This window comes from Camelina sativa, chromosome 6 (assembly GCF_030686135.1).
Source record: "Camelina sativa cultivar CO46 ecotype springtype chromosome 6, ASM3068613v1".
NCBI lineage: Eukaryota > Viridiplantae > Streptophyta > Magnoliopsida > Brassicales > Brassicaceae > Camelina > Camelina sativa.
In genome coordinates, this window is record NC_141885.1 from 19227312 (window position 1) to 19253983 (window position 26672).

The window sequence follows — 26672 nt, forward strand, 5'->3', positions numbered from 1 at the left end:
TACCAAAATTTCAAGTGTTTTTAATTTAAAATCTTTAAAACATTCATTGTTTTTTTTGGTTCATCATTTTTCAACAAAAATTTCTCTACTTCACTATTTAATCATAGAGTTGATTTTTTTTGGTTGATTTTATAAATAATAAATATGTGAAGAAAATATAGTATACAATAAATTTAGAAATTTTTGCTGAATTGAGATCAACAAGTTCTCTCATATATGAGTTTGCAGGTTTTGTTGGATTCTTTTTCTACGATTTTTGCTATGGTTAAAAACTTCATATGAATTCTTTTCAGTCGGACATTCCATATTACCTATATAATAATTAAAAATTTAAAAATCATCAGACCAAATTAGTTATGATTTTCTTTTATCTCTGTTATAAACCAATGAGAGTGAAAAACACAGTGGTTATGAAGAATTACATTAGAGTCTCGTAAAAGTAATATTACAACTTACATTTTCTTATAGAAGAATGTGATCCATCTAAGTCTACCAAATTAGGATAAATATAAATGCAAGTAATTAAATTTTCTAAACTTAAGTATCAATATTTATTAATAATCTTCTGAATTTTTCAAGTTACATATCTTCTTAATTTCCATATATTGATTTTTTTTGTCTCGACTATCGATATTCAATTCTTTCTTTTTCTATATTTAAAACTTTTCGGATCTAACATTTTTTTTTCGTTACCTATAGATGGAGGAAAGAATCAAGACAGTGATATTATGTGCCGTTTTTGATCAAAATGAACCGCGAAAGTATATAATAAAAAAAGTTAATATTGTAAAATTATGTCTAGAACCATGAGGTGTCAACTTACTAAGGTGCACAATAACTAATTATAGAAGAAAAAAAGTTAGCTTAGGACTATGATGGCTTTCATATCAAAGGTGTGATCGACGCTCTATGTTGTGTGATGATCGTGTTATTATTTTTATTGGTATGTTAGGGCATCTCCATCAATAGTCATTAAGCAAAGTTGTTTAAAAATTAGTTTATTATAAATTTTGAAAAAGTTAGATTTAAGAACTTTTAAAAAAACTGTAAAATTTCATCAGTTCATTGATAGTTGTTAAACTTGAGGTCTTTCATTAATTTTTTTTTGTATTTTCTTGTTCTTCACATAAGAACCAATACACTTGTATTATGATCCAGCTCAAATGAATCACGGAAGAAGATGTATCCACCAACCTTGATCCAACCAACCAACCTTTTTGCCAAAAGCTACACCTGAATTAAATCAAGTCAACGCATCCATGCTTGTTTGACAGCAAATGCATCCATATCATCCACTTGCTTATCACAAAAAAATTATTAGCCTAATTATGATATTGTTTTCCCTAAACCACAAATTAATTATCTCTACCCACCTTCCGGACTTAAATTAGCTTGTTGTTCATCAGAAACACTCACATCAAGATGACCTTAGTTATAACTGATTAGGATCTTGATGGTTTTCATATCAAACACATGTTAATAAACCTTATACATAAATAAATTTTGGCTGTAATTATCGACGAGATATAGGTATGATTGTATTGTTTTAGTTCATTTTTTCACAATCTTTTTTAATTTACTGTTTAATCGTTGAATTGAAAAGGTTGAATTTCTAAAAAAAATTGAATATGTGAAGAAGTTAACATACAATAAATATATATATAAATTTTAACTGAACTGAGATTACGTTCGTTCATATGTATATTTCATGTGAACTAGATGAGTACCCGCACGTTTTGTTTATATCTATATACATACATTTATTGCAATACTTTCTTTGTTTCTTATATTTTCATATTTGAAAATTTAAAAATTATATATTAATAAAACAAAACTAAGATTTTTTGTGAGCAGGTAAAGAATACTAAATTTTGTTTAAAGCTAAATCTTATTCTAAAGTGATTTTTGTGGACAAAAACTATTAACATATTTTTTAGGAAGTAAAATAATCATACCATTTGCACATTTGATTGGTAGATAAAAAAATATTTAAATATCCTACAATTCTTGTCGAAAACTGAGGTATTTAGATATATTTGTATTTAATACCATGAGACTCTCAAATTCTCTTTTATCAAAAAGATTTTCAGGTTGGTTAACTCTTTAATGGTTATAATTAATGTATACAACTTCCTTTCTTGCTAGCTATTCAGTTTCTTGAATATAATTCTCTAATTTAATTTAATTTCCTTCTTTTCTCTTTATTCCTCAACCAACATTATATCATTGATTTAACTGTATTTCATTTGATAGTGAACAAAACTTTGATATTTTCATATATATAATTTTATTTTTCTAAGAACACACTTACATAAATTTCTCAACAATATTAAACAAATTCCCGGTCACTGCTGCAACCCTTCAAATTGTTGAGAAAAGTCTAACGCCTAAACCATATGTTCAAATCTTCATTGTTTACCCTAAGAAGATATATGTTTGGTGATGCATCTACTTACTTAAAGAATACATCAACATGTTCTAAGCCTCTCTAGATTTTTTATATAAATATTGAAATTGTTTGTGATATGAAAAAGGATAAAAGAAATGGAAGATGTTTCAACTTCCTCTTTAATTTTGAATATATTTGCTTTTAATTTGGGTTGACAGGTGACACTCTCTCTACTGCTGACGTGTCACTCATATAGAGAGAGTTGAACAATTTTCGTAGTATAGATTCTTTTCCCTTCCGATGTTTTATATATTCGAATATTTCAACAATCATAAAAATATATTAAAAATTATCAAACCAATTTGGTTATGTTATTTTTTTCCGTAAAATGAATTAGTTTCTCAGAAAACGTTTGCATTTGTAGTTTACCAAATTAATTGAGGTTTGCACGAATCAGTTCCACAAAAAAATGTTTAGGTTTGTATATAACCACATTATGTTGTCGGTTTGGTTAGGTATAGAGAGAGCTTTAAATCTTAATTAATTTTTTGGGCCTTTAAATTAGTTATGTTTTTCAAGTCGTCTCTTTATGGACACATAACCCATTAAATACCTTAATTAATTCAATTCCTCTGCAAAATCTTTGATTTACTTACAAAGCCTAAACACATGCATCGCCCCATGAATTTGCATATATATTTGCCTCTCCGCGCGAGGACTCTTCATCGCTCCAAAATACAAAGACAAACAAAAGGCAAGAACCATGTCTATCTTCCTATGTTTTCTCTTCCTTTTCCCTCTCCTTTTGATCATCTTGAGCAAGCTTTTACCTTCCAAAAAGAAGCTTCCTCCGGGACCTACAGGTCTTCCGATCATAGGAAACTTGCACCAGCTTGGAAGATCGCTTCACAGTGTTTTTCACAAGCTCTCTTTAGAACATGGACCAGTGATGCTTCTCCGTTTCGGGGTCGTCCCTATGGCCGTGTTCTCTTCCAAGGAAGCAGCTAAAGAAGTTCTCAAAACACATGACCTAGAGACTTGCACCAGACCTAAGCTGGTCGCAAATGGGTTGTTTTCTCGCAACTTCAAAGACATTGGTTTCACACAGTATGGTGAAGACTGGCGAGAGATGAAAAAGCTTGTGGGGCTAGAGCTCTTTAGTCCGAAAAAGCATAAGTCTTTCAGGTCTATCAGAGAGGACGAAGGTGACTTGCTGGTCAAGAAAATATCAAAATCCGCTCAAACACAAACCCTAATAGATTTGAGGAAATCCTTTTTCTCCTTCACCGCCGGTACCATATTTAGAATAGCCTTTGGACAAAACTTCCGCGAGTACAGTTTCATCGATATGGAAAAACTTGAAGAGCTGGTGCTAGAGGCAGAAACCAACGTATGCATCTTGGCACTCACTGACTTCTTACCTACGGGTTTTGGTTGGCTTGTAGATCGGATCTCCGGTCGGCATTCGAGGATGAACAATGCCTTTTCCAAACTCACCAATTTCTTTCAACATGTGATTGATGAGCAACTAAAGATTGGAAAACTCCAAGATAATTCCAACCTCGTCAGTGCCATGTTGGATATGATCAATATACCCACTAATCTCACTTCTTTCAAGATCACTTCCGATCATCTCATAGCAATGATGTCGGTAAGTGTGAATAATATACGTTTCTTTTTGCAAAGACACTCTTTTGCAAATTCCATTTTTGATATTCTCTCCTAAAATTAAATTCCTAAGACTACACGTATGTTATTTAATCAGGATGTAGTTTTGGCAGGAGTGAACGCGGGAACAGTCACGATGATATGGTTGATGGCAGAACTAGCCAGACATCCAAGGGTGATGCAAAAGCTCCAAGAAGAGATTCGAGCAACACTCGGATCCAACAAAGAGAGAATCACAGAAGAAGATCTACAAAAGGTCGAGTACCTGAATTTGGTGATCAAAGAAACATTCATATTACATCCATCATCTCCTCTCTTGCTCCCAAGAGAAACAATGTCTGGCATCGAGATTCAAGGCTACCACATTCCCAAGAACACACATATCAAGATCAACACTTACACGATAGGACGTGATCCAAAAGTTTGGACTAACCCTGACGAATTCTATCCTGAGAGGTTTTCCAATTCCTCTATCAGCTACAAAGGTCAGCATTACGAGCTCTTGCCCTTTGGAGCAGGCCGAAGAAGCTGTCCCGGTATGAACTTGGGAATCACCATACTTGAGCTAGGCCTTCTTAACGTTCTTTACTTCTTCGATTGGAGTTTGCCTAATGGAGTGACCATTGATGATATTGACATGGAAGAAGACGGAGCTTTCAACGAGTCTCTTGATCTCATACCAACTATTCCATCATCACTCTGAACAAATTAATGTGATATTTAATAAATAAGATCAAGATTTGTATGTTTGCCTCTTTTATTATCGGTTTGGTTTTTATTGTAAGTTTATCTTGGTTGGGCTTGTATTGTGAAATTAGTATATCTCCATTTTATAATGTTTCTCTTCAATAAAACTAATATTATTATAGTATTTACGATTTCAGATATCAGTCTTTCAAAAAAATTCATTGAAATGGTCTTTTTTAAAGAAACGGCTGCGTTTTGCCAAAGATTTTGAAGGGCGAGAATCCTTTGTGCGCGGAAGTTAAGTAAAAGGAGATCATGACCATTAAAATGCAATAAGAACTATAATCCGATGGATGAAATATCGAAGTAATTAGTTTAGTATAGTCCTGACCCTGTAATCGTAGACTGATCTCTGTAATGGGAAGATTAAATTGCTCATTTTTTTCTTAACTGTTTTGTATGTTGATGATATCCGACTTGAAACTTGAAAGCACACTATATAACGCCATAGATGGATTAATACATAGCATTCAAAACATAACAGGAAACAGCAATAAGTTCATAAGTTTTCTTGGGGATGAAGAAGGTACCACTAAGATAAATTGATAAGTCCCATAGAGTGTATATGAGAAGAAGAAGCAAGGGTTGAGACGCACGTGCGGTGGAAGAAGTTCACACGTGCGAGTCCTTTGAGATACAAAAAGGTTGTTAGTTGGTTGTGAGAGTCATGCTTTGAGTTTGTTAGATTGTACAGAGTCGTGTGAGACTTCTGAGGGAGCCAGAGGAATGATCTAGTTGCGTCTAGTAACTCTGTGCTAATCAATTGTATCATCTTAGTTCTGATAATAAAAAAGAGATCGTATTCTTTTTTTTATCAATTGGTGCGTTCGTGATCGAGATCGAGTCTTCGCGTGTGATTAGGGTTGGCGAATTTTGGGGAATCAATCAATTTTGGGAAATTTCGAGATCGCGATGGTGATGGAACAAGTCTTGACACCGGTGAAGGAGTTATCAACAGAGGAACAAGCTTCGATTGAGTTTTACGAGCAGTTATCGCAGGTCAAGACGAAGTTGCGAACATCGGATTTACAAACGAAGGATCAATTAGAGTTAATAAACTCTAAGATTGGTTCGCACGAACAGATGATGACGGAGATTAACAAGAAATTGGAGTTTCTGATCAAACATCTTCTTGGGAAAGAAACGATACAAGAATTCGGAGGATCGAGTCAAGCGGGAGCTGCAAGATCTCAAGTTCTTCGAAACCAGGTACCAAATTCTTCTCTGAAACCCTGCCGTAGTGAGATTAGGTCGGGATTACGAGAGAATCTTCTCAGAAATGTTGAGATGGCCATATTCGAAGGGTTTGGCATATATGGTTGGATCGCTAAGGTGGAAAGATTTTTTGCGATGGGTGGTTATAACGAAGCGGAGAAGTTAGCTCTGGTATCAGTTAGTTTACAAGGTGAAGCGTTGAGTTGGTATAATTGGGAGATTAATCGCAGACAGTTTTTGAGTTGGGAGCAATTTAAAGCTAGCTTGATGTTGTGGTTTGGAAATCTTAAGATTTGAGGGCCTAGCCAAAGTTTATTCTGCATCAAACAAACTGGTACAATCGCGGATTCCGTTCAGCGGTTTGAAGATCTCTCTTCACAAGTGACTGGATTGGATGATCAGAAGTTAGAAGACATATTCTTAAATTGATTATCTCAGGAGATGCAGGAGCTAGTGCATATGCAGAAACCACGTGATTTACCTGAGGTGATCGCAGAAGCAAGGGCTATGGAAGGAAGCATTATGAGCCGAGTGGTTAAGAAAGAGTTATTGTTAGCAAACAAAGAAAACAAAGACCCTCATGTTTATGAACAAAGGGCTCAATCAGGGGTTAACAACAATAACCGGAAGACAAAGGTTATTACAACAGAAACGACACCAATGGGTGATAGACAGTTGGTGCGTTCTGAACCAAGACCAAGAAGACATAATACAAATGCGGAATTAGACGAGAAGAGGATGAAGGGCATTTGCTTTAAATGTGATGGACCATGGTATAAAGACCATAAGTGTCCAAATAGAGAATTAAGGGTGCTCACCGTATTCAATGGATTTGAAGTAGAAGTCTTGGATGGAATTGGGGAAGAAGAAACAATAGAAGAGGCTATCGGAGAATGTATGGCACTTTCATTTTCATCTTATAGAGGACTTTCCTCATCTACAACTACTAAAGTTCGTGGGGCAGTAGGCAAAGAAGGAGTGGTGATAATGCTAGACAGTGGAGCCACACATAATTTCATTTCACCTGCAGCAGTAAAGAAGCTCAAGCTGAAATGCAGGACAAACCCTAACCTTAATGTCCGACTAGGAAACGGATTGTTGGTGAATGGTTTAGGAGTGTGTGAGAACGTAACATTCTCCACTCAGAATTTGGAGTTCACACAAAATTTCGTGGTGTTGGAGTTGGGACTCATTGATGTAATTCTGGGAGTAGCTTGGTTGAGTACACTCGGGGATTGCAGAGTCAACTGGCATACTAATGAAATGTCATTCCTGTACAAGGGCAAGACTGTTCTATTGAGAGGTGAAGAAGATTTAAACAACTCCAAGATGTCCCTAAAGTCCTTGTCTAGCAACTACACAGTCAATTCAAAATGTGTGGAAGTGGAACTGTGTAACCATCAATTAACCCAACCTACTACACATCAATTGGACACAAGCATTCAGACGGTTCTCTCAAATTTCACCAGTGTGTTTGCCATTCCGACATCTTTACCACCTATTAGAGGGCGTGAACACGCCATTAACTTGATCCCTGGCACAACAACCATCAGTGTGAGGCCATATAGATATCCACATGCTCAAAAAGAAGTGATGGAGAAGATGGTACGAGATATGCTTGAGGCTGGCATCATTCTACCAAGCCAAAGTCCTTTCTCAAGTCCGGTTCTCTTAGTCAAAAAGAAGGATGACATTTGGTGTTTTTGTGTTGATTATAGAGCACTGAACAGCGCCACAATACCGGATAAATTTCCTATACCGATGATTGATCAGCTTTTGGATGAGTTAAATAGATCGGTGATTTTCTCCAAGATGGATCTTCGAGCAGGATACCATCAGATAAGAATGAAGGAAGAGGATGTTGCTAAAACCGCATTTTGAACACATGATGGACATTACGAGTTTCTCTTAATGTCATTTGGTCTTACAAATGCCCCTGCTACTTTTCAGGCGTTGATGAATGAGCTATTCAGACCTTACTTGAGGAAGTTTATCCTAGTCTTCTTTGATGACATATTGATATACAGCAGGAACTTGGATGAACATGTGGAGCACTTGACAGTGGTTTTGAAGGTGTTAGAGGAGCATTGCTTATTTGCCAATCAAAAGAAATGCATGTTTGGTCAACCTCAAGTCGGCTACTTGGGTCATATAATAACGTATGAGGGAGTTTCAACATATCCTACCAAGACTCAAGCGATGACTAAGTGGGTGACTCCTAAATCAGTGAAGGAATTGAGAGGATTTTTAGGCCTTACAGGATACTATCGGAGGTTCATAAAAGGCTATGGCGTTTTGGCTCGACCCCTAACTGATTTACTTCGGAAAGACAGTTTTGAGTAGACTTCAGCAGCTCAACAGGCTTTTGATACTTTGAAGAAGGCAATGTCCACAGCCCCTGTTCTCGCTTTACATGACTTTGATGAAGTTTTCATTGTCGAAGCAGATGCCTCAGGTTTTGGTTTGGGTGCAGTATTGATGCAGAACAAAAGACCCATTGCCTATTTTAGTCATGGTCTAACTGCCAAAGAACAGCTTAAGCCAGTATATGAGAGGGAGTTGATGGCAATAGTGTTGGCTATTCAAAAGTGGAAACATTATCTATTTGGGAGGCATTTTGTGGTTTATACTGATCAAAAAAGCTTGAAATTTTTGTTGGACCAGAGGGAAGTGACTATGGATTATCAGAAGTGGTTGATAAAGCTGTTGAATTATGATTTTGAGATCATTTACAAACCTAGAGTCGAGAATACTGCAGCTGATGGGTTATCGAGAATGACTCAACCTCAAGGTGTAATTCCTTCATCGGTCCTCATGGCATTAACGGTTCCCACAGTGTTGCAGTTACATGACATATATGAGGAGATTGATAAAGACACAAATCTGCAAGAACGGCTTAAATCTTATACAACATTGTCTAATGAAAAGGAGGGATATTCGGTGAAAAATGGGAGACTATGGTTTAAAAACAGGTTGGTTCTACCCAAATCTTCTAGGTTTATACCAATCATTTTAGAGGAGTATCATAGTGGTCTTTTGGGAGGACACTCGGGGGTGTTAAAGACAGTTAAGAGATTACAACAGTCTTTTCATTGGGAAGGTTTGATGAAGGATGTGCAGAAATTTGTCTCTGAATGCGGCATTTGCCAATGCCATAAGTACTCGACACTATCTTCTGCGGGATTGTTACAACCTCTACCGATCCCAAAACAAATTTGGGAAGATATATCAATGGATTTTGTAGAAGGCTTACCAACTTATAATGCAAAGAATGTTATCTTGGTGGTGATTGATAGACTGAGCAAGTATGGCCATTTTTTGAGTCTGAAGCATCCTTTCTCAGCTCCGGATGTGGCTCGTTTGTTCATCAAGGAGGTGGTCAAGCTACACGGTTATCCAGCCTCAATAGTATCGGATAGAGGTAATACATTTTTGAGTTCTTTTTGGAAAGATTGTTTCAAACTTTCAGGCACCAAGCTCAAGTACAACACCGCATTTCACCCTCAGATCGATGGTCAGACTGAAGTGTTGAATAGGTGTCTCGAAACGTATCTTCGATGCTTTGCATCAACTCATCCAAAGACATGGCAGCAGTACTTATCGTGGGCTGAGCTTTGGTACAACTCGTCATATCACATTGCACTGAAGACATCTCCTTTTAAAGTGGTGTATAGCCGTGATCCTCCAGCAATATTGCGTTTCGAAGGTAACTCGACTAAGGTTTCTGAATTGGAGGACATGCTGAAGGAGAGAGACGTCATGCTATCACAAATCAAGCAGCATTTAGCACACGCTCAACAGCTTATGAAGAACAATGCAGATAAGCATAGGAGGGACATCGAATATGAAGTTGGTGATTGGGTGTTTTTGAAGTTGAGACCGTATAGACAACAATCCGTGGCAAAGCGGGCTTGTCAGAAACTTGCAGCAAAGTTCTACGGTCCATTTGAAGTGATGGAACAAATTGGTAAAGCAGCATATCGCTTACAATTGCCAGAAGAGTCGAAGATACATCCGGTGTTCCATGTATCACAGATTAAAAAGGTTTTGGGTGAGCACAATCAGGTTATTCCCTTACCAATGGAGTTTAATGAGTCTTATGAGTTGGTTGTTGAACCGGAAGCAGTGTTGGAGACCCGGTATAATGAGAAAGGAGTTTTGGAGGCTTTAGTGCACTGGAAGGGCTTACCTAATCACGAAGATACGTGGGAAGTGGTTAGAGAACTACAGCGGCAATACCCAACCTTAGCGCTTGACGACAAGCTGCGTTTCGTTGAGGGGGGGGGGGGGGGTATTGATAAGCCCCATAGAGTGTATATCAGAAGAAGAAGCGAGGCTTGAGACGCACGTGCGGTGGGAGAAGTTCACACGTGCGAGTCCTTTGAGATATAAAAAGGTTGTTAGTTGGTTGTGAGAGTCATGCTGTGAGACTTCTGAGGGAGCCAGAGGAATGATCTAGCTGCGTCTAGTAACTCTGTGCTAATCAATTGTACCATCTTAGTTCTGATAATAAAAAGGAGATCATATTCTTTTTCTTATCATAAAACCTAAGAAGAAACATAAGAACACTCCTAAACAAACAAAAGTCATAGCAACTCATGTCAAAGTGCTTATGGGTGATAATGATGATGATGATGATGGTTATAGAATGATAGTGATGGTGATGAGAGGATCAAGCAGTTCCGCGGATGACGTGGACTCTGATGGAATGAACCATTTTGTTGCGGTCATGAAGAAGCTCGCATTCAACAGTATCTTGATGTTTCTTAAGTTTGTTCCTTCTGCAAATCCTGTCCCATCTTTTGAAACAAACCCTATTATCTGCCCATTTGCCTCTAAGCCCTACTAAGGTCCCTTCTTCATCAATGTACTTGACGGATTCTCCAAACTCAAGGCTGTTTTCTTTCACAATATTGGCTGGAATCAACTGCACAAAACAAAACCAGCACAACATGTAAAAACCATAGTAAAGTAAAGAGAGACAGTAACTGAATCTCAAAAGTCTTTCGTCAGTTTTACCAGTTCATAAATCCTGTTCTTGAGGGTAGTTGGAAAGTGTGGATTAGTTAGCTCTGCAATGTCTACGTTCCCTTCAAAAACTGAAACAAAACAAGCTTAACGATACTAGTTGTTGGATTAACAAATGTTTAAATCACTTTGAAAAAAAAGACTATCACACCTGCAGCAGCATCAGATTCAGTCTCTTCCCCCTCCAATGGATAAAGACTCTGGCTGATTTCTTCATCTTCACCTAAGCTAATGTCATAATCAAGATCCATTGAAGGTTCTTCTTCGTCTTCTTCAGAATCAGAACTAGAACCAGAAAGCTCAATTGTCTCTGCTTCAGCTCTGGTCTCTTTACAACCCAAACGACCGAACACACTAACTTCAAAGGTTCGGTTACCATCGTACACAAAGGTCAAGAACTCTCCGTCCACAAGTTCATGGTCCCGTGCAAACTTTGACCATCCATCTGTAAAATACGCACCGTCACGTATTTTCGTCATGCTCACTGTCCAATCCTTTCCTCCAGTGCCTTGGAGCTTTGCTGTGTTTGGCAATGGATCAGCAAGATGTTCCATGAAAGACAAAGGAATCGCCTGATGCACATATGCAAACTTGTTATAACTTTAATCGAAGAGAATCCATAGTGTCTTAGTTCTAACAAGAGTATGAACCAGAGAGAGTAAGCTACCAAAGATGATGAACACAAATTAAACTGTCATAAAAGCCATCTAGTCTCTCTGTTTTGCCAAGTTTAGCAGCGACAGTTTTAGCCTATGCTTTTAGTTCACAAGAAACAAAGGAACAGATCCAAAATATGTCATCACTTCCACTCACAGGCTCATTCTATCATTCCGGTTTCATTACAGTAAACAGATTCAAAACCAAACCCTAACTGCAAACTAACTAAAAGATTCAAACCTATAAAGCAGAACTCTCTCATTGATGATGAACTTTCCTAAAAGTTTGAGACTTATGCTTCCATGTTTATGGAATAGAGCAGAAAGAATAAAGATAAGAGCTACTTACAAATGATTCAATGCCCGTTTCAGAGAGGAAAACCTTGAAGAAACGAGGAAGCAAAACGTCATCTTCATATTCAGCCATGGAGATGTAGCAAGCAAGAGAGAGAGAGAGAGAGAGTCGAAATGGGTTTCTGAGCTAGTGAGAGAGGGATACAAACGTCGATGATTCACACAGAACTGAGATATTGTTTTTATAGCTGAGAGAGAAAGAGTGAGAGTGAAAGAAAAATGAGTCAAAGTTTGACTGCCAAACAACACCTCTGTGCTTGAAAAAACAGAGCTGTCCTCTAATTCACACATCTCAAAGATTTAGCTTTAATTTAAAGTTTGGCCCCATAACTTGTAATAAATTATAGTCAAAAAGGAAGCAGAAGCTGATTCCCTGATTTGTGTTAAATCTTCTGAAACTTGTTTGTACATAGTACATAGTACATACCCATCAGATACTACTTCCATCTCTTTCCTCTGTTGTTTCCATTCATCTTCTTTTTCTATAAAAATATTATTAAAAAAAGAAAGAAATAAATAAAACTCTATATTTTACTTTATAGTGTGTCCTATATCAGGACTCATGTAAGCAATCAAATTTCCATTGACACAGAAAATGCATGAAAATAGAAACTGCATGAAAATAGAAAGTGAGTGTAAGTAATAATGAAAAGTTGAACACTAAGGGGGAGGTATTGGTTTAGGATTTAGAAAGAATTTTAATGACTTTATGTTCTTGCTAATTGTTAGAATCATAGAAAATTGAAAGTTAAAAATGAAAGATTCTAAGAGATTGTTTAGGAAGTTTTTTAAAATCTTGATGATTTGTTTTTTCTAATCTTGTAAAATCTTTCTATTTGATGAAAGAGTTTTCATGACTTTTGTTATGAAGGAAATGATATAAAATCCTAAACCAATAACATAAAATTTGAATTCATTAACAATCCAAGATTCTTTTGTTTTACTTGAATAACATAAAACTTTTAATGACTTTATAAAACTCTTAATCCAATAACACTAGATTTATCAAGATTTTAGATAACTTTTTACAAATCCACAACCAATAACACCAAATTTTTAAAGAGTTTTTAAAAGTCTTGATTGAATAACAACATATTTTACCTAACTTTTAAAGTCATTAAAATTCTTTCTAAATCCTAAACCAATACCTCCCCCTAAGTTTGCGTGTCTGCTTGAAGAAATACACAGAGACGGGCCGACGGTCTATTTCCCCATGAGAATTATTGTATCGAGTCAGATAGAGCCCAAACTTTGACCTCTATCTATATATCTCCGAAAAAAAGTTCGAAGGCTAATTCTCCCCGAATCAAAAATTCAAAACATGTATCTCCCCGAATTAATAGTTCGAGATCTATTAACCCACAAACCCGAGTTACGTTGGTTTCTTGTTTGTTATACCGACAATTATAGAACATAAACCAAAGAAAACCAGATTTTGACCCAATTCTAACTTAAACCCAATTAAAACCTAATCAATTGATGAACATATTGGTAACCATATCAATTGACGATTTCAGAAGACAACGCGGAAGCTTTGGTTCGATTTCGTCTTATTGTCCGTCGTATCTTTTGTCGTGGTTCTCTTCATCTCTTCCATCGATCCCATCGGCGACTAATCAGAAGCTTCTCCGTCATGTTCTTAGAGTCCGTTTGATATGTTTCCATCTTCGTTTCTTACTTCTTCTCTCTGTTCCTCCTCTTTACATCTTCTTCTTGTTGATTAGTTTCAGATTCTTCCTTCTTTTCGTCTTTTCGGTTATCGCTTTTTCTTTTGTCCTTTCGATCTCTCTCAAATTCGCTCTTCCTCACTTACCATCGATTCGTTTGATTATCGCTCGGTTGCTGTCTCTCAAGCTCACCCCTACCAGATCCTCGTCTACATCTCAGGAGAGTACTAAACATGTTGTTTGGTCAATTGGGTCGAAGCCTGTGACTGAGAAGAAGACTATCTCTGGCTCATGGGTTCAGAAGTACAGCTCTGGTGATGTACCAATATGTTCATCAATTGATTAGGTTTTAATTTGGTTTAAGTTAGAATTGGGTCAAAATCTGGTTTTCTTTGGTTTATGTTCTATAATTGTCGGTATAACAAACAAGAAACCAACGTAACTCGGGTTTGTGGGTTAATAGATCTCGAACTATTAATTCGGGGAGATACATGTTTTGAATTTTTGATTCGGGGAGAATCAGCCTTCGAACTTTTTTTTCGGAGATATATAGATAGAGGTCAAAGTTTGGGCTCTATCTGACTCGATACAATAGTTCTCATGGGGAAATAGACCGTCGGCCCCACAAAGACTGTTATAGTTGATGGTACTGCAAGGATGTGAGATTGATGGGTTCTCTCATTCACAGATTAATGTAAGACTTAATTTTGGTAGATGTAGTAGTAGGTCGAATATCTTATAAGCTTATCTCAATTTCGTTCACTATCAATACTAGAACTTGCTAGCTCAAGTTTCTTTACGCACAATTTTTTTTTTTTTTTATTTTTTTTTTTTTTAACCCAGGTATCCCAACGCTCCCCGACATAGCAGGGGTCCACGTGTTAGCTATCAGATACCCGACAAAGCAAGGGTCCACGTGTTAGCTATCAGATCGCTTGGACTAGCCACGTGGGCGGCCAAATGGCACTCCATATGTCGGTTCCTGGGACGCTGCAGCCCGCATGTGAATTCCGCAGTGGCCGGGGCTCGAACTCATGATGGCGGGTATCTCAGCTGAGGGTCCTTTACCACCAGAGCTAGAGGCTCAAGTTAGAGCTAGAGGCTCCGGTTAGAGCTAGAGGCTTCGGTTAGAGCTAGAGGCTCAAGGGTCCACAATTTGATATATTACTGTTGTTTTTTTGTGCCTTTTTTTGGGGATGGGGGATTACATAAGAATCTAACATACAGAGAAATTCCTATTTTTAAAAGACAAACTTAAAAAAAAAAAATCAGAGCTTCATTGTATGGATACCTATTGAGCATCTCATTCTCATCATCCCTCGAATTGATCTTCTGCATTGATTTTGGAATACAATTTGTTTGGCAGTTTTGGAGACGGGGCAGAGACAAGCTTTGAACTTGCCTTAGTTTTTGCATTCGATGACTCTTGTATTGGAGACCTAGCGGGTTGAGACATTCCAGACTTCTTATTGGCAGATGCAGATCCATGTCTAGCCTGTACCACACCACAAAGAGAGTAAAAGAGAGAGAGACATCAATTAACATACTCAAATTCCATATATATATATAGATCTTGTCCAGTTGGGACCAATCTCAAGGAACAAACGATTGCAAAAGATTGGACTCTATTTTTTTTTCATTTTGGAGACTTACTCCATCAAAGAATCCGATATTTGGTGATGGCACACGAAGACCTGATGGTTTCATGGAAGTTGGAGGAACCGAACTACCGTTGCTAGCTGAAACTCGTTTTGCTCCTTCTTTAGCATCAGCTTGGGCAACAGATGCATCTTTAGAGTTCTTCAGAGGCTTCACAGTGTGAACTGAATTATCATTTGCAGGAGGACCCTTGTCACCAGAGACCAATTTCTGGTTACCGTTAGCTATGTTACTAGTAGTAGAAGCTCGAGATGACTCTGATGAACAGTCACTAATAGAACCAACAGATGGTACACTAGAGGAAAGCTTGGACTTGGTTGTCTTATTGGTTGGGTGGGGGGAGATTCTCGGTTGGCCCATACTACCTCTAGATGTAGATCGATTTGCCAATGACTGGGAAGTTAACCTGGAACTTGACTCATTCTTCTTCTTTATCGGATCTAGAGAAGGCTTGTGAGAAGCGCTAGACGAAGCACTGGCACAGCTCTCTAGAGAAGAGCATGAAGAGGTCATATCATTCTTTGAAGCAACTGAAGAACGTAAAGAAGATTTAACGGGCACACCAGGTTTTGGCAAGACTGTTTTAGCACGTCGTGAAATGGGTATTCTGGGGACCAGAGGCTCCTTACCTGTATTATTTAAGGTCATATAATATCTTTCAAAAACGAGTGTAAAGCTCTTTAAAAAACAAATTCTGACTAACCCGCAGGTAACTTGGAATTCTTTTCTTGCTTGGTTTTGCTTATATCTAATGATGCCTTATTCGTTGATGTTGTTGACAAGGGCCTGCCTTTGCTGAGTCCGTTGGGTGGCCTGGAAATAGATGTACTGAGACCTCTTGGAGCAACAGGCTGCACAAAAAGTTTCATTTATCACAGTATCCAGTATATTCATTATGTGGTTCACTATAGGGTAAACTATAACAATTGATGACACGCTGCTGATTCATACATTCAACAGGGCCAATTCAAGTTTATTAGTAAACCTACGAGAACCCCATTGTTCACGAGCTATGAAATGAAGTTTGACTAAGAAATTAATCCTTTAGTTAGTAACTTAGTATGCACCTGAGAAACTGAATGGAGATAATATACCTGTTCTGTTGCCTTCCCTATCCCTTGTGTTCTAGCACTCTGATTTCTAAGACTGGCTTTGGGTTTAGTCTGAGAAATAATTGAATTAAAGGGAAAGTTAGCCGAGAAGGGAAACACAAGGTGCAGTTGTTAGCAAATATACCTGTTCCTGAGAGGCAAGTACATCCCCCGTATCTAGAGTTTAAGACAGTGAATGCAAAAAGTTGGTCAATTGGAAAACAAAATGAAATAAATTACTGCTAGAGATGCGTGTAGTCTACTGTAAACAGCACGAAACAGTTCTTCCAATTCCACAAAATAAAAAAACAATAGCGGGTCAGTCTTCTCAATATACGATGGAAAACTTCCATCCAAGATTATAGCTCACATTAGATACTAGCTCTCCGAGAAGCCATAACGAGAAAATGCACAGGAACAGCTTCATTACTTTAAATATCCAATTGGTAAAGAAAAGCACAAACACAAAACTAAAAAAGTAGATCCTTCTAAAGCTCAAGCTAGACCATAGAAATAGGTTAGATTTAAAGAGAGACATGCCAATGTGTAATAAAGATATATTACCGCTTAGTCAGGCAAAGCTAGTTCCAACTCGCTCTACTTCAGATAAAGACTAAAGAAGACTTACTTGGGCTAGTTGCTACTTCTGTTGCTCCCAGTTCACTAATTTTACTAGGTGTTGCAGCATCAGATGCTTTAGCAGACCTTTGAATAGACGCTCTTACATCTTCAAACAAAACAAACTCCTGACTGTTTTCCACAGTACAGTCACTTCGAAATGTGGAGATGGATTCGGTTGACCTATTAACATCCTCCTGAATAGTCGGTAAAGCTTTCATTCCACTCTTATGATTGCTCTCCATCATGCTAGATATCTCCTCAGGTTCCAAAACACCTGAATTTTGAAAATGATCCATCTCAGCAAAAAAAGTGTGCAATACATCAAAAACCTAGAAACAAATCAAAAAGGTACCAGGTTCGAAATGCACTTACCTTCGTTGGTGAAGAAGGCATTGTCCCAGGCAAGGCTTTTGCGCAAATTATACTTTCCTTTCTTCATCACTTTCTCAGGTTCAGGAGACTCGTGAGGTTGAAGCACCTCTTCCTTCTCTTCAATTGAAGATACCAGTATCTCTTCTTCGTCATCACAGTATTCTGTATCCCTCATAAAATCCAGATCTTTATCATCCTTTAAACATTTCTCATCCTTATCCGTCACTGAAACGTAAGCACAATACAAAAAAATTTACACCTTTGAAATTCAAATCCAATGCCAGCTCACTGAACCAAAGTTTCAAGATTTTTTTTTTTCCTCTTCACACCGAACAGTGAAGAGAAATCAATAACGCCCACATTGAAACTTGTATCAATCAAAATTAAAAATCCTCACTTGATAAGAACTAACCCACGAAATCCAAAAACCCAGAACCCACGAAATCCAAAATTAAAGGAGCAAAATTGTGAATTATACCGGAAAACTCGTAGTTGTTTGGGTCGGGGAACGAAGAGAAGAGAAGGCTATCGTCTTCAGAAGCGACATCAATCAGACCGAGGCCATCGACTTCAACCTCAACCTCGCTTTTCTTGGTCTCGTTGTCTTCCATTGAATGAACTGAGATCCGAAATGCAGAGAAATGTTGAGTTGGCTCAAAGATCTCAGAGATTGAGGGAAGAAGATGTAATTTTTGAATGGAAGAGTAGAGGATTCGATTCGTTTCCCTCACTCTTCTTTGAGAAATCAAGGGTTTTTGAGTTAGTGAGCGCGGTTGTTCACTTCTTAATTTTTAATCCCTCTGTAATGGCTTTGATTGCTTCGGTTCGATCTAATCCGGTTTGATTTAACCAGATTGAAACACTTCAGTTACTCAATTTGATCTTCTGTGGGCCTTTATTAATGCCCAGATATATATAGCCCATCTATAAAATACGAATGAACTCGAATATAATTTTAAGATTATCATATTTATTGTGTAATTGTATAAATTAAGATAATCACGTTTTAAACAAACACTAAAAAAACCTAAGCAGAAAAGAATTGGAGAACGTTTCGAAATATATCGAGATAGAAAGAAAATAAACTAAAAACTTAGTCCAAATAGGGCAAGGATTATGATTATAGGGATCGTGAAACTCTATAAATAGAGCTCATACGTGACTTCTTTTTTCACCAAACACATTCATCCATACTTCTCTCTCTCATTCAGCCAGCTGAGTTTAGAGATCTTTTTCTTCTTCGTCCTATTCATATGATCGAAATCATGGTCACCAAGAAGATCTTTGGCCTCTTGCTCGTGGTCATGTCTCTCTTGAGTTGCACCTCGGCTAAACTATACCAAGTCGGTGGTGACTATGGATGGACTGTCAAGGACGACTCTTGGGCTGAACATAAGAAATTCCACGTCGGAGATTCCATCGTCTTCGAGTACGATCAAAACATCAACGACGTTGCTCAAGTTTCCACCGCCTTAGAGTATGATTCATGCAATTCTTCTGCTCCTAAAGTTGTTTACAACACCGGATATGATGTTGTTACCTTCAAGGAACCAGGACATCACTACTTCATCACCTCTAATCAATTTCAATGCCGCGTCTCGGGACTTAAATATGACGTTTTTGTCGTCAATGACCTGTCACCTCCGATTCCTTCACCACCACCACCGAGCAAGGTCCATGAACCGTCACGTCCGGCTCCTCCACCATCACCAAGCAAGAACCATGGCCCTTCACGTCAGATTCCTCCTCCACCACAGAGCATGAACCATGAACCGCCACGTCCGACTTCTCCGCCACCACCACCCCCGAGCAAGAGAGGAAAGATCTACAAGGTAGGTGATTCTAAAGGATGGAGTGTGTACAACAGTTACTACTATTATAGGTGGAGTAAAGATAGACAATTTCGTGTTGGAGATACTCTCTTTTTCCAATACAACAACAAACTCAACGACGTTAGAGAAATCAGCGATGATCTTGACTTCAGATCATGTGAACCAAATTCTACCGTAGCTGTGTACAAGATGGGACACGATCTCATTAAGCTCACCAAACCAGGAGCGCATTATTTTGTAAGCTTAAAGACCGGTCTTTGTCAGGCTGGCATTAAGCTTCGAGTCACCGTGCAACCATCAACCGAAGCCGTTACTTTGCCGGATGTTCCCAGGACGCTCTCACCTATTCACCGCTGCAACAGGTGGCGGCCCTGGTTATGCATTTTGAGACCTCATCACTAAGCATTGGAATTAGTTTAAGGGTTTTTGTTGGTGCTATTTAAGAATTCTTTTTTTGTTTTTCGGTTTCTTTTTGTTAGTCTTTTAATAGTTGAAATACATTGTTTCGTTTAATTATTTCCATATATTTTTCTTAATGTTTTTGAAGTTTCTATTTAGTTTCATCATGTGAATATATGCCCATAAAGTCATAAACATAAACATGAGCAGCAAAAAAGAGCCTTTGTAAACAAGGGACACGTCGACTATTATTGATTCAATATATCGTAACGGTGTATATCACAAAGGATTTAGTGTAGGTCGTAACTCGTAACTATTTTGCTTTCTGTTTATCAGTATTACATTAACGAAACTCTGACTTTAATTAGGACAAAAAGAATCAATGAGAATTTTACTTATTAATCATGATGTTGTTTCTTTGAAAGTAACACTTGCATGAAAGAATCCACAGGTCAATCACATATTGATAAATAGCTTCTTCTTAAGACCAATACCTAAAGAAACTTAACAATTCAAATGAAAAAGACTTGTCTCTTTCCCAATTCTTATCTTAAGCAAACCAAACTCTTCTCCCTACAAACACAATCATATACAAATCTCCTCTCTCCCAAAACTGAGATAACACAATCCATATGTAGTAGATCGCTCAGATTTTCAGACACACCAAGAATAGTTGAGTCCCGGAAGATTGTAATGAATAGTGTCCTAGTACTACTCGGTGCCCGGCATTTGAACCATCATATTCGAAGCCTACAATCACAAACCAAATTAATCAATTACCTGCATATATTCATAGACTACAAATGCCATTAGTGCTTCAAGATGCTCGATACTTTTGTAGCAGGTCAGTAGCAGCAATAATCAGATTTCATGTCCTTGATCTGGTGTAAATTTCAAACGGTGGAGATGCATATATGTGAATATGTCAAAATGTAGATTTCAAATTCGTCGAACACTGTCTAGTTTTTACCCTTGTTTCTCCTCTATGTGAAGAATGTATTCATATACAAGTACTAACCCCACTTACTTGGGAGTTTCCATAAGGACCCTGTGGGAATGAGCCTTGTTGAGGAAGCTGCGAGAACTGTACAGAAGGTAAAGACAGGGAAACGATAAGTAGCTCGCACATTTTACAAGAAGAAAAAGATAATGCCTAGGTAAAATGACCGTTCAATTGGAGAACGAAAGAGTCATTACCTGAGACACTTGGCTTGGTTGGCCGTCTCTCTTTCCACTTGATTCCCCACCTTTTCCTGATCCCTTAGTGTCACCCTATCACGCAGATATTAATGGCAAAGGTAGCAAACAATCCTAGTTAGATACAATCATACAACATATGCCCCTAAAAAAAGGGATAAAACTGGACAAACAGAAGATTGCTATAAGCTAAAAAAAAAAAAAAAGCAAATCATCTCCATTAATAAGTGAAAGAGGAGAACCACTGACCTCCATCTGCAAAATTCCAATCCATATAGCATCATAGAAGGAAATGAAAACGAAAAACAGAGAGTCAGTGAGTGAAAAGCAGAAATATATCGTGATGCATAGTCATATCAACACAATTTTCACAAATAACTAGGAGCATCAGATATACATTTGTATCTTTTGCTACCTCATTTTCTCAAAAAGTAAACTGAATAAGCTGAAGTGGAACATACCTCTCTGTATCGCATCAAGTAAACCTTCAAGGGTTCGATGTAATCTTCAAAACCTAAAGTAGCCATTGCCCAAAGCAAATCATCTCCATTGATAGTCTTCCTTTTCTCCCTTTGACACTTATCACTCGCTCTGCATATCAAAACGAGCACAAAGACCATGAATGAAGCATCATACAAACAGTAACAAAGCTAAGCAAATTGACATACCGAGTAAACATAACAACAACACCAATATGCATTAACCTAAACTTAAAAAAAAGGAAGAGGCTTCTGCACACTATAACCACAAAAGCAGTATAAGCTTTACACCTTACCAAGGCCAAACACAATTTACAGAACAAAAAGATAATTTTTTTTTTTGAGAAAGCCAAAATTACTCGCTGGTGACGAAGCTGATGAACTCAGAGACGCATTCCTGCATAGTCTCTTTAGCATCTTTAGCAATTTTGCCATTAAGAGGTAAACCTCTCTTCATGATACGGCTAATGTTAGCGATCGGAAGAAACCTATCCTGCTCACGAACATTCAAAGACCTAGGGCTCTGATCTCCGCCGCTTTCATGGCTTCCACCACCTCCGGTCTGCGATTCCGCCATCTCAGAAACCCTAAATCTCCCAACATAAACATTGATAATCAGCGATTTCGATAGAAAATCGATAAATCGGTGAGAATCGAGGGAGAAACCCAGAAAAAAGCGCGAAGAAGCGATGATTACCTGAAGAAGAATTCGAAAAAGAGCGGGAGAGGCAGAGAGAGAAAGAGAAATGTTGATTGGAGGAGGAGACGGAGAAGGGAAGAGAGAGATTGATCTGATCCGACGCTGGAGATGAGACGAGTTTTGTCTGCGATTCATAGATTTAGGGCTTTTTCATGTTTTTTTATCAACACCGTCCATTTTTTTTTCCTTTCTCTGTTGACAAAAAAAAAAAAAAACAATATTTTTTATTCATTATCTGAACAATTTCAGCTTATTTTAATTATTAGCAGTAAAATATAGAATATTTCGTTTTTCTTTTTTTCGTCAAAATATAGGACATTAATATAATTATGATTTCTCTTTTAATTGTTTGTATAGAAGATTTTCTTCTGTGTTATAGTTATCGTCTTAAACCATTTTTATTGTGTCATTTATACTAAAAGTAAATATAAACAATATACAGATTAGTTTTACAATAAAAACCTAGTAGTATGTGTTAATAACTACGTTCATGAAAAATCTAATAATGTTATTAGATAAGTCTCAGCCAAAAAAAAAAAAAAAAAAGTCAAATGTTTTCATGAAGTGGAGTTGGGTGTCCATCACAAAGACAATCCCGTAGGCCCTCTATAGCGTTTAGTGCGCAGAGGAGTGTGGAAGAATTGAGAGGGAATGATGTTGGCTTCCTTAATAGTTTCACACTTTACTTTTTACACTCTATATACATATTTTGGGAATTCTTAGTTTTGGTGCTCGACTTGTATGGGCAGGTAATTAAGTGAGTAGAACACTCTATTATCAACTGTTACTATCTTGTTTTAGTTTCATATTACTTGATAATATCAGTTCCGGTGTGTGTGTGACCCGGGTCGAACACAGGACCTTCGTATATACTCTCTAACACATAGTGAATCAATCCAAACAAAAAAATCAGACGGGTTCATAGCAGTTTTGAGAAAATTATGACAAGTAGGGTATAAATTCAAGTTTTGAATTCAGAAGATCACTTCACAACAATACAGTTTTCGTCAAACAAATGTGGCAAACCTTACCAACAAGATTAGCTTAAGACAAATCAAATCGAAGTTATACAAATTTACATAACAAACAATTATGCCATTTTTCACTTTTATTAAAGAATCGGAGTATTATTACTATTTTACTTATGGTTTTTCTTGAGTAACACACCAAACTTCTTCAACATTTTGCTAGTCTCAATAGAATCTGTTCTCTCCTCATCATTATTGTTCAGTATCGAAGCTGCTGTCTCCGCAGCTTTCCTCCATTGCTCACATTGAACCTTCACTCTTCTAAGCTCAGCTTCTACGGCTTCCGTGTTGGCCGTTTCCACTTTCTTCTCCATTGCACTCTTTAGAATTTGCAGCTCCATCTCCTTATCCATTAAACTCCCTCTCACTTCCATCAAATCCGATTCAAGCTTCTTCATAGCGTCCGTAAGCTCATCTTCTTTCTTCTTATCTATTAACTGTTCCCGCAAATCTTCGATTTCACCTTTGGTTCTGTTCAATTCTTCCGTTAACTCGGCCTCTCTCAGTGAATATCTTGACTTGACCGTCTCTGTTTGTTCGTAAGCGTTTCTTATCTGCAATGTGCTCTGTATATACTCTTCTTGGTACCTTGTCTCTGCTGCTTCAACTGCAGATTTCAGTTGGCTTATCTCACTCCTCGCAAGATTCATTGCTTCTTTCAGCTCTTCCACTTCCATTGATGATGATGAGTCTATACTATTTGCTCTTTCTTCCTCGAGCTGTCTAACGAGTTTCTCCAAAGACCTTGCCTCAAATCTAGACTGCTCTAACTCGGACTCGGACTCAAAGAGCTTTGATTTCAGTTTCTGAACTTCATTAATGGCAGAAGACAAAGCAGATGAATCCATTCCATGTTGTCTCTGCATAGCTTCAAGCTCAGACTGCCATGTCTTGTCTCGCTCCTGTGACAGTTTGCGCAGCTCCTCAATTCTTGAATCTTCCGAGGCATTGATCTCCATTAACTGATGTTTGGCATCTTCAGCTTCTTCTTGAGCTTCCTTCTTCAATGCTTCTGATCTGTTTAGCTCTTCTTTTGCCTTCTTGAGCTCTTCTTGAAGCTGAGATATCTGAGACTCCAGTTCTGGTATCCTTCCTCCTGTCCGCTTCTTCTGAATCTTGAAAAGCCAACAATCATATATACAAACTTCGATCACACGACTGAGTACTTCACAACATAATCATATACATACAACTTGTGTACGCCAAATCAACAAATCATTAAATGCAAAAGTACCTCATTGAGAGGGATTCTTGGAGAGCGACGATCAGCTACTACTTTCGGGATTTGAGTTTTCGATAGTGTCTTGGTTTTAGGATCGGATTCTGCTCCGCTTGGTTTGAGTCTCCGAGCAACCTTGGGAGCTGGTAAAGGAGATTTCTTATGTGGCAGCTCCAACGATCCGGGTCTATCACACACAACCACATTGAAACAGATCAAAAACTCCAAGAACATTACACAACAAGAAGCACAAAGTTGAGATAATCACCTTGATTTTGGAGTCTGCATTTTTTTGAGATCAAGAGGTTTAAAACCTTTTGTTTTTGGATATAATTTATTGCTTTATGATTGCTTCTTTGAATAATCTGACAAATAGAACATGAAGACAAATGAAATATGTGTGAGAAAGAAGTAACAGAGGAAAACAAACTTATCATAAGCATATAGACAACAAACTCAAGGGAGGAGATAGAAAGCTTAAGCAAGTGTACAAAAAAAAAACATAAGAATAACATTACACATTTAGCTTCAAAGAGACTCCTACTGCCACCAAACAAAAGCAAAGACACAGCAAATGAATATATGAAAATATTTAGAAACAAAGTTATTGTCAATGTCATGTCATCTATAAAATCCCCCCCAAAGATAAACCCTATTACAAGCAAAGAAAGTACCAAGCACCAATATCTTCCACATAATCTTTTTGGTTGTCAAGTCACCCAATTATAACTTATTTATTAAATAAAAATTTTGGAATTATTGGGGAGAAGAGACAGTTTCTTGTCATTTTGTAATGTGGGATTTGGTTTCATTGGGTGGATCTTCCCAAAAAAGAAACACAGATCCAAAAACAGAATTACCCAGAGAACAAAAAAAATGATTTTTTACATATACCTAAAACGAGAATCTTTTAACATTCTCTGCAAAAAGGGTTTTATTACATAAAGTCATATAAACAAACAGAAACACTTTTGCTTTTTGCAGGAAACACAAAGATTATGTTTTTTTGACTGAATCTTTAAGCTACCAACCAAAAATAAAAGAGTTAGCTGATTAGAGTAGAGATGTAAAAGCATATATAAACCTTAAACCAACCAAAGATTTACACTTTCTGCAGCAGATTAGTAGAAGAGAAAACAAAAACAACAAAACTAGTAAATACCTAAAAAGATTGATGATAAAAATCAAAGGGAACAAATCTTACTAAAAATTAGGAATATAAATCATGTGAAAGGAAGAGAAAATTATTGGAGTATTTGACAAAGTCGTGAAGAGAAGTATTCACCTATACCGTCGCTTTAGCTTCTTCTTCTTTTTTTTTTTTTTTTTCTTGTTGGAGAAATCCGATTAAAATTGACAAAACGAAAATGTTGAATTGTATAGAATCTCTAAGCCACGAACTTTTTGATGATGAAATTGATCTTTCTTTCCTCTCTCTCTCTCTCTCTCTCTCGTCTGATTTGTTCTCACTGGCTGGACTCACGAGTCGTTTTTTCCCACTGAAGAAGAAACATTTATTTTTCAACTTATTGAAAAAATATATATCAAAAGTAACCCCTCAAGTAATGATTGTGCTGTTTCCACCTCGCCTTCTTACCACACACACACAAAAAAAAAAAAAAAACTTTAATTAGTCAATTTATCAATAGTGGCATGTAGCATACGTTGGATTCCTTTTTCGTTTTTTTTTGCAAATTAATAAATGTTTTGCTTCAAATAATCGATTTTGTTTTTTGTGTGGGGGTTGATAATGAAATGTATCAATAAATATCAGGGGCTATTTTGAAATTAATTGATAGAATGGACCGAACGTGGAGGGGGCGTTTTTTTATAGCCTGAGTCACGTGCTATTGTTTGGCCTTATACTGCTTACTTAACCACAGGTCCACAACGAACGGTCACGCAACCACAAGTCACACAACACAACTACGCAAAGGACACTTAACCTAGCATATCTATAACATACTTTATAAATGGCAAAAGTCCATTACAAAATTTGCGAAAGTTTAAACAATTTTCAAGATTTGAGGGGTTTCCTGTTTATCCACTTACATTTGAAAGAGATATATGTTGAAGCAAGAGCTTCAATGAGCTACTTAAAATACAATGTTGAAACTAAGGAGTTTAAAATTGGAATTGGAGAGCAACTCGTCAATCTAACATGGCTACGGCCTACGTGGTGGTAATTCTTTAGACAAGATAATTCATCCATCTAATTGTACAAAGATAGGAATAATTCATGCATTTTTTGAAGGTAAGAAAATTAGTGATATTTTATTAACTTATTCTATGTTAAAGGTACATTTCACTTATTAATTAACTAGTCGGATAGCAACATGTGAATATTGAAT

General features: G+C 37.2%; 7 protein-coding genes across 12 annotated transcripts; 3 read left to right on the top strand and 4 right to left on the bottom strand.

Moving 5' to 3' along the window:
- The first annotated feature begins 3119 nt into the window (after positions 1–3119).
- Positions 3120–4923, top strand: LOC104791595 (cytochrome P450 71B8-like). Its single transcript, XM_087453353.1, has 2 exons — positions 3120–4040; positions 4155–4923. Exons 1-2 carry the CDS (start codon positions 3153–3155, stop codon positions 4758–4760), a joined length of 1494 nt encoding a protein of 497 aa, XP_087309479.1. The 5' UTR covers positions 3120–3152; the 3' UTR covers positions 4761–4923.
- Positions 4924–6460: 1537 nt separating this feature from the next.
- On the top strand, positions 6461–7900 carry LOC109133342 (uncharacterized). Its single transcript, XM_019246370.2, has one exon. The coding sequence runs from the start codon at positions 6461–6463 to the stop codon at positions 7898–7900; it is 1440 nt and encodes a 479-aa protein (XP_019101915.2).
- Positions 7901–10506: 2606 nt separating this feature from the next.
- LOC104791596 (B3 domain-containing protein REM20-like) lies at positions 10507–12539 on the bottom strand. The gene is made up of 4 exons (XM_010517518.3): positions 12053–12539; positions 11199–11619; positions 11039–11118; positions 10507–10946 (listed from the first exon to the last, which is right to left on the bottom strand). Exons 1-4 carry the CDS (start codon positions 12128–12130, stop codon positions 10692–10694), a joined length of 834 nt encoding a protein of 277 aa, XP_010515820.2. The 5' UTR covers positions 12131–12539; the 3' UTR covers positions 10507–10691.
- A 2331-nt stretch (positions 12540–14870) lies between these two features.
- On the bottom strand, positions 14871–18294 carry LOC104791597 (uncharacterized). The gene is made up of 8 exons (XM_010517519.3): positions 17946–18294; positions 17468–17692; positions 17103–17369; positions 16620–16651; positions 16478–16546; positions 16087–16234; positions 15378–16012; positions 14871–15219 (listed from the first exon to the last, which is right to left on the bottom strand). The coding sequence occupies exons 1-8, from the start codon at positions 18076–18078 to the stop codon at positions 15037–15039; spliced, it is 1692 nt and encodes a 563-aa protein (XP_010515821.2). The 5' UTR covers positions 18079–18294; the 3' UTR covers positions 14871–15036.
- Positions 18295–18682: 388 nt separating this feature from the next.
- LOC104699105 (blue copper protein-like) lies at positions 18683–19856 on the top strand. Its single transcript, XM_010414451.2, has one exon. The coding sequence runs from the start codon at positions 18721–18723 to the stop codon at positions 19699–19701; it is 981 nt and encodes a 326-aa protein (XP_010412753.2). The 5' UTR covers positions 18683–18720; the 3' UTR covers positions 19702–19856.
- A 219-nt stretch (positions 19857–20075) lies between these two features.
- Positions 20076–22315, bottom strand: LOC104791599 (nuclear transcription factor Y subunit B-10). Of its 4 annotated transcripts, none has more exons than XM_087454122.1 (6): positions 22072–22315; positions 21734–21961; positions 21357–21486; positions 20896–20970; positions 20726–20782; positions 20076–20448 (listed from the first exon to the last, which is right to left on the bottom strand). In XM_087454122.1, the coding sequence occupies exons 2-6, from the start codon at positions 21949–21951 to the stop codon at positions 20410–20412; spliced, it is 519 nt and encodes a 172-aa protein (XP_087310248.1). In that variant the 5' UTR covers positions 21952–21961; positions 22072–22315; the 3' UTR covers positions 20076–20409. The 4 variants fall into 4 exon arrangements, with proteins under 4 accessions (XP_087310248.1, XP_087310249.1, XP_087310247.1 ...); XM_087454123.1 differs by having other exon boundaries at positions 21734–21967; XM_087454121.1 differs by having other exon boundaries at positions 20717–20782; positions 21734–21967.
- Positions 22316–23023: 708 nt separating this feature from the next.
- Positions 23024–25929, bottom strand: LOC104791600 (interactor of constitutive active ROPs 5). Of its 3 annotated transcripts, none has more exons than XM_010517523.2 (4): positions 25607–25929; positions 24590–24686; positions 24337–24508; positions 23024–24217 (listed from the first exon to the last, which is right to left on the bottom strand). In XM_010517523.2, the coding sequence occupies exons 2-4, from the start codon at positions 24607–24609 to the stop codon at positions 23213–23215; spliced, it is 1197 nt and encodes a 398-aa protein (XP_010515825.2). In that variant the 5' UTR covers positions 24610–24686; positions 25607–25929; the 3' UTR covers positions 23024–23212. The 3 variants fall into 3 exon arrangements, with proteins under 3 accessions (XP_010515825.2, XP_087310251.1, XP_087310250.1); XM_087454125.1 differs by lacking the exon at positions 25607–25929 and adding an exon at positions 24840–25003; XM_087454124.1 differs by lacking the exons at positions 24590–24686; positions 25607–25929 and having other exon boundaries at positions 24337–24555.
- Positions 25930–26672: the final 743 nt, after the last annotated feature.

Bases quoted from the DNA above. Each gene is read 5' to 3' on its own strand.
- LOC104791595 (XM_087453353.1), top strand. From the start codon at position 3,153: ATGTCTATCTTCCTATGTTTTCTCTTCCTTTTCCCTCTCCTTTTGATC. The intron at 4,041-4,154 runs GTAAGTGTGAAT...TTATTTAATCAG, and splicing joins ATCTCATAGCAATGATGTCG to GATGTAGTTTTGGCAGGAGT.
- LOC109133342 (XM_019246370.2), top strand. From the start codon at position 6,461: ATGCAGGAGCTAGTGCATATGCAGAAACCACGTGATTTACCTGAGGTG.
- LOC104791596 (XM_010517518.3), bottom strand. From the start codon at position 12,130: ATGGCTGAATATGAAGATGACGTTTTGCTTCCTCGTTTCTTCAAGGTT. The intron at 11,119-11,198 runs GTGTGATAGTCT...GTTTTGTTTCAG, and splicing joins TGAATCTGATGCTGCTGCAG to TTTTTGAAGGGAACGTAGAC. The intron at 10,947-11,038 runs GTAAAACTGACG...TGTTTTGTGCAG, and splicing joins AGAACAGGATTTATGAACTG to TTGATTCCAGCCAATATTGT.
- LOC104791597 (XM_010517519.3), bottom strand. From the start codon at position 18,078: ATGGAAGACAACGAGACCAAGAAAAGCGAGGTTGAGGTTGAAGTCGAT. The intron at 16,547-16,619 runs GTATATTTGCTA...ATTATTTCTCAG, and splicing joins TACTTGCCTCTCAGGAACAG to ACTAAACCCAAAGCCAGTCT. The intron at 16,013-16,086 runs GTTAGTCAGAAT...TAAATAATACAG, and splicing joins GAATTCCAAGTTACCTGCGG to GTAAGGAGCCTCTGGTCCCC.
- LOC104699105 (XM_010414451.2), top strand. From the start codon at position 18,721: ATGATCGAAATCATGGTCACCAAGAAGATCTTTGGCCTCTTGCTCGTG.
- LOC104791599 (XM_087454121.1), bottom strand. From the start codon at position 21,951: ATGGCGGAATCGCAGACCGGAGGTGGTGGAAGCCATGAAAGCGGCGGA. The intron at 20,971-21,356 runs GTATGTTCCACT...TCTGCGTGATAG, and splicing joins ACTTGATGCGATACAGAGAG to GGTGACACTAAGGGATCAGG. The intron at 20,449-20,716 runs GTTAGTACTTGT...TTGTGATTGTAG, and splicing joins GAAACTCCCAAGTAAGTGGG to GCTTCGAATATGATGGTTCA.
- LOC104791600 (XM_087454124.1), bottom strand. From the start codon at position 24,555: ATGTTCTTGGAGTTTTTGATCTGTTTCAATGTGGTTGTGTGTGATAGA. The intron at 24,218-24,336 runs GTACTTTTGCAT...TGGCTTTTCAAG, and splicing joins CAAGAATCCCTCTCAATGAG to ATTCAGAAGAAGCGGACAGG.